The sequence below is a fragment of the Austrofundulus limnaeus genome, unplaced genomic scaffold, assembly GCF_001266775.1.
Source record: "Austrofundulus limnaeus strain Quisiro unplaced genomic scaffold, Austrofundulus_limnaeus-1.0 Scaffold784, whole genome shotgun sequence".
NCBI classification, from domain to species: Eukaryota; Metazoa; Chordata; class Actinopteri; order Cyprinodontiformes; family Rivulidae; genus Austrofundulus; species Austrofundulus limnaeus.
The window spans coordinates 62,393-68,679 of NW_013953186.1; the positions used below are offsets into that span (position 1 = coordinate 62,393).

At 35.4% G+C, this 6,287-nt stretch overlaps 1 protein-coding gene across 1 annotated transcript in view; it reads left to right on the top strand.

Moving 5' to 3' along the window:
* The window catches only part of itfg1 (integrin alpha FG-GAP repeat containing 1), a gene marked incomplete at its 3' end in the record, with an annotated part of 106,248 nt that overhangs the window by 32,214 nt on the left and 67,747 nt on the right, over positions 1-6,287 (top strand). Inside the window, 1 exon segment of the mRNA XM_014028579.1 lies at positions 4,150-4,244. Coding sequence (XP_013884033.1) covers positions 4,150-4,244 — 95 coding nt within the window.

Genomic DNA, 6,287 nt, shown 5'->3' on the forward strand with positions numbered 1-6,287 from the left:
TGTGTGTGTGTGTGTGTGTGTGTGTGTGTGTGTGTGTGTGTAGGTAAGTCAGCATGTTAACAACCTAGTTCTCTCTCCTCTCCCCCTAGGCATTCTTTTTCCACTCATCTTATTATATCATGTTAAATCCACGCTCCCCCCTCTTTTCTGTCTGCTTCACTATCCCCTCAACCACTTTCCACTATTTTTTTTCCTGTAGTTCCATTTTTTTTTTGTTTAAATAATTTTACTACCTGTCTTGTCCTGTCTTGTTAACCAGCCTGCACTGCTTCCTTATTCTTTGCTGTTTCTTCTTCTTGTCTTCCTTTCTCCATCACTTTTCCTCTGTCTCACGTTTTTGAAAAAAATGTATGAACCTTTTGAAGCAGAAGTAGTGAAAATCTGCTTCTTGTTTTGAGATCAAAGGGGGCTTTCCAAGCAAAATGGCATATATGTACATTTGTGTGAACAATATTTTTATGCTTATTTAATAAAGACAAAATATGTCAATAGTACAGAAAAATAAATGCAACATTATGGGATATTTTTAGCATTTAAAGATTTTTTTAAGTCAATCCCATGGGTTTATGGTTTCCAAGTTTAGATGGTTATTTGCACATTTGAATAAGCAATTTGATGCAAATAGTGCAAAAAAGTCTGACTTCAAAGTGTCTTTGATTGAAGGAAAAAGTCAATACTTTTTTTCCCAAAATTGTCAATTTTATCTTGACAATTATTTATAATCTGCAGACTTAAACACCCATCTACATAATATTTAGCACTTTTAAAATAATAAAAATACAGTTCACCAAAATGACTTTTACGGTTTTGTTTATGCTTATTCAAATGCAACTAAAAATGACGATGCATTTGAGCTTTGACCATTACCATACAAACCAACTGAGACAAAATTACCAARAAACAGGAGCACAGAGGGAGAAATATGAAACCAAGCTCTTAATAAGCCATTATCACTTGACCTGCTCACCTGCACAGTTTAAGGACGGCTGGCAGCAGATTACTCATGGAGGGAGACTATGAACTTTTGACCTTTTTACGTCTTAATTTGTAATTTACATGTTTGTTCATTTATTTATTTTTTTATTTTGTACAAGACTCATTCTGAGAATCTTAGGACAGTGTGTAAAATGTTAGTAAAACAGATAGTAGATATAAACAGATCTTATAAAGCCAAATTTGATTCACAATGGGATACCATAAACATATAAAATGTTTTAAACTAAGGAGTGCTTCTAATTTTAGGGAGGAAAGGGTAATTTTTAATTTGATGGCATCTCAAAGAAGCTGTGACAGTTTACTACATTTAAATGTCCCTACTTGTTTTAACACAATCTGTAAACATTTAGGAATCGAGGAGAGCAATTTCTGGAGTCTTTGGAGGGAATGTCGTCCCACTCTTGTCTGATGTTTGATTCTAGCTGTTCAACTGAATTAGTTTATAAGAAGCAGGCCACTTCAGTATGCAGTTTAGCATTGGCTTGCCAGTCTTTTTTTGTAATTGGGATTGTAAATTCCAAAACACGTATTTGTAATAAATGTATTTAATTGTGTTGTTGTCGCTGTTGGTGAATAGTTAGTGGCTCAGCATTTTAAAGGGTTATTTGTCTTTTGCAGTCTTGCTGATTTCTGATTGTATTCAACCAAGCAACCAGTGAGCCAGTTTGTGAAAAATCACAGCATATTTATGTATGCTCTGCTTTTGTTATTGTATTATAAGCTGTGCACATTATTTTGTTGCTCAGCTCCTCCTCAGCCAACTTTGTGCCCATKTAAGCAGCCACCACATATTTTTGGTTTGTTTTACTTCAGTGCACTTTTAAAATTAAGAAAGCAAATTTGGCTCATTCTTCTACTACTCATAAATTATTATTAGCATGGTTTGTAGACCTGGACATTCAAGGCTGTAGTCCTGGATGGGTTCTGTCTTATGGAGAGCTCCTGTGCAGGTGTCAAACTGCAGCTCAGACACTCTTGAACTTATTTGATTTTTTTTTTTCTTTCTGTGAATAAAACTCAAGCAGCAGGGCTGTGAGCCTCTGTAAATCACATGGGGAAATGGAGAACCCAGCCATTTTGGTGACTTCCTTTCAAGTGCCTTTGTCAAGCAGTCACCAACAATCACAGTCTTGCAGAATATTGTCCTATGGAAAACTTAAGTTTGAATTTGGAACTAATTTAAGTAAGTAAATATTTATTTGGGTAATAAATCAAGACAAAGAGTAGTTTTCGTATCAGTAGTTTTGTTTTGACAACTTGAGGACTTGCTCATTATTTCCAGTTAGAGAAAACGTAACACAGACTTTCTTTCTCAAACCCAGAAGCTCAGCTGCTCTTTTCTACACTGATACTGGTTCATTCATGTCAGCTGTTTAACGTAATTCTAATAATACAGTGTTGACAGGRGGCATCCCTCCAAGTGTACTTGAGTGAGTACTTGGTATGATTTCTATTGTATTTGGCGCTGAGATGTACACTATGTACTGTGAAAGCCATTTGGTCACAATGATTGATGCTACAGTGTCTGTGTATCCTGATTTAGCCTCCTTAGTGCTTTCTGCTGCTTTTAGCCATTCTTCTGTTCCCCTTGTTTTTCTTCCACCCATTCTTTTCTGATGTCCCCTCTCCACACCGGCTTGTCCGTATTAAACCATAACGGCAGCTTCCGTTCACGACTCTCTCAAACTCCACCACACCATGTCTCAGCAGCGAGAGACGGGAAGAAAAAGAAAGAAAGAAGAATGAAATTGAGGATGAATAACAAGGGAGAAAAAAAAAGAGATTTACAACTGAAAGCACCGGATGGAAAGAGAGATTGAAAGGSAAATAGGTGAACTACAGGAGAAATGGAAAACAGGAGGGCATAAGAATACTAGAGAGGTTGCTGAATGTATAGGATGAAGGAAGATATTCACGGGAAAGATTGCAGCAGGGACGGATCCATTTGAGAAGTGTGTGTGCTCATGTAGAAGATCTCTGAGATCAGAGACAGAAAATCAAGACCTAGCACTCATTATGTCTGCAACTTTGTCTACATAACCTTTTATATGCCCACATACACACACCAGTATCTCAGTGCTGACACATATCTGCCTCTACACAGTGAATCAAATGCAAATACTTTATATTTACTCATTTGTTTTCTGGGCACAAACATTAATGGGACTAATTAAAAGCCTTGCTCATATTTAAATAATTTGCCTAGAGGYAATAAAAAAAGAAATGTTTTTGTTTACGCCATATGTTTCAGGACACGTACCAGTAGAAACTATTTATGTCCTAAATATCTGGGTTTAGACAAGAYTAGGGGTAAAATTACAAATCTAAAAACACGGGAGTGCAGTATGACTCTCGAATTTGATGCGACTAAATGTTGACTTATTATCCTCTGCATTTTTTAATTATCTGTCTTATTTTCGGCTGTTCTGTCTCTCGCTCAGTTGRCCCTGACAGCCCACATTGAGGTTCTCCTCCTCATCATCTTTGCTCTGTCATTCATCATCACAGTCATTCGGTTTTCCCTTTCCACATGGCAAAACATCTGTTTGGGAGTCTTGCTCTTACCATGCTGAAGCTGATTTTTATTAACCGTGTCAGAAATGGATTTTAACTCACAACAACAACACATTTAAATGGTCGTTTAAACATGTTTTTAATTTGGTGTTCTGTTGGGACTTAGTCATAGCGTGAGTGATCCAAATACCAGGATTTTTAACAACAAAAAAAGATTAAAGTAGGAATTTAAATTATGGAATTTAGAGAACATCATGGATTTTTTTAATACACTACATATAATGATCATATTTAACATTTATATTTAATAACAATAAAACAGAAGTTGAGAAATATTTGAGCACGTATTAAAACCATCAAAGAGATGAGTACAGCTTGGATTCATGTTTGTTTTGTGCAGAACAAGCATGTGCTCTTGTGATCAAATTCGCACATTGGGGGAGGAGGGGGTAGCAACGATTTCCTCAGTTGCCAGAAATGGTGCTGCTCTGAAATTCGACTGCAGAACAGGTTTGAGGTGTTGAGATGGAGTGAAAACGTTAAAATAGCACAGGTTTTGAAAACAAAGTGTGACAATTGGCTTTAGATTCAGTCCAACATTGTTCCTTCTTGATCTAACACTTTGTTTCTTTCTGGCAGATGGCGATGGCTATCAGGACCACCTCCTCCCTGCCTGTTCAGATGACGCCTGTCAACAGAGCACCATCTTCCTCGCCAAGCCAGGCTCAGAACAGGTACATACACAGTTCTTTTCACTGCTCGTCTCCTTTTGAAATTCTTACCTACCGTTTCTGCTCTGAGTGGTGCAACTTTCTGAGGTTTGTCTGTTCAGCTAGTTTTTTACTCCCTCGCAAGAAGTGCAGATTGGATCAGAAAGTAAAGATAAATTGGATTGTTGTCATTTCTATGTAAATGGCTTTTGTCTGCTGGGTTATTGACTAAATTGCACACACAGTATAATAACAATGAAAACACAACAAAGCTAAAGTTTAAAGCTTCTGTCTTTTTCCAAAAAGTCACACTAGAACTTTTTTTTTATTATAGGTTGTTAAAAACACAATAAGAATATAAAAACAATCCTAAAAATGTAACATTTGTAACTGATATGTGCTGATGGGATTTCTGCTATTCTTTTGTTCAATAATAATTAGTTTGTTACTGAAAACTACTTTTATTTTTAATATACTTATACTTATAAATTACTTGTCATTCATTACCTAAACCTAATCTTAATTTGAGACCCATGCAAAATTTGAATTTACTGGGGTTAGATTTTTTGTACAAAAATGAAATTCACATCCCAAAGTTGCTGTCATTTTGGAATGTGAGGGGCTGCCTGAGGTGAATCACATATTTTCATGGGATTTGCTGTCATTACTAGAAAATCATATTTATAGATTTTTTGTTTTCATTTTTTAAGTTTTTACTCTTAAATTTTTTGCATAGTTTTTGTCGTGGAAATATCCACTAAAGAGAGAGAATATTTTCATTCAATTCTAATGAAATTTCCAAGTGTTTGGCGTGGTTTATTTAACTTTGTATTGTACAGACATTTTATTTATACCACAGGGTTCTGTTCAAAACTCAAACCAAACTAAACAAATAAAACCAAACTAAAATAAAACACTAAACTAAAAAAATGACATGACATGTCTGTGATATTCTACTTTTTGTGTAAAACATGAAAGTTGTACTGCTAACTGTAGCAAGCAGCTACTAAAATCAGCTGGAGACAAAATAGTCAAATCAGTTTTATTTATGAGCACATTTAAAAACGTCTGGTGTTCTGGTGCTATACATGTAAAACAACAGTTGTAGCAAAATACAAAATAAAGAAACCGTATTTAAATTAAAACATTACAGTAAAATGTATATAAAATATCACTATAAGACCAGGATTAGAAAAGATGTTGTAACTTAGGCCAGTTTAAATGTTAAACTGAGTTGCATGCTTTGAAATTGCAAAGTGTTGAGAGGTTTTAGTCTTCCAGCTACAGTGAAAACCCCAAACTCCTCTGTGATTTCATCTGCTCCTCTGTACATCCAGGAGCATCTGTTCCCCTGACCTCAGTGACCTTTTACGAGGTTGCAAAATTAAAAATTCTGAGTGATAGGTAGACGCTCTGGACAAGTTGAGTAAATATTGCATATACAGTAAATCTGTGTAGTAACATAACAAATAAATATGTCACCTATAAAATAAAGATGTGATTTTACTGAATATGAAAATGTAATGTTAAGCTAAACAGATGCTAGTCAAAAGTATTTTTTTCTTAATACGTATTAACTGTTTTTTTTTCTAAATTATTGTCAAATTTGTTGTTTATAGGTTTGGTGTAGCACCATTAGCTCACCACCTTCTTGTGGTTTGATAGTTGTTTATTTTAGTTTGTTTAAAACTAAAATCTGTAAAGACTAGAGAACAAATAGGACCAACAAGAAACTCACACAAACACGTTTTGTTCTGTTTTGTTATAAACGATTGCTTTACTGTGCTAGAAAAGAAGGCAGYTAGTTTACTATATGAGCAATAGTACTGTTACAAGCCTCACCTCAACAATTATTTCTCTGAAAAGCAACATGTTTTCCCATTAAGCACAATGTCTATTTCAGGAAGGCATTAGCCATTTGGCTCACTGCAGGAGGTTTTTCTGATTGGAAAGTCATTGTGACTGATCCAGCACTTGTCACTTTGTTTGCAGTCTGACAGATATGCAGCAGACACACACACACACACACACACACACACACACACACACACACACACACACACACAC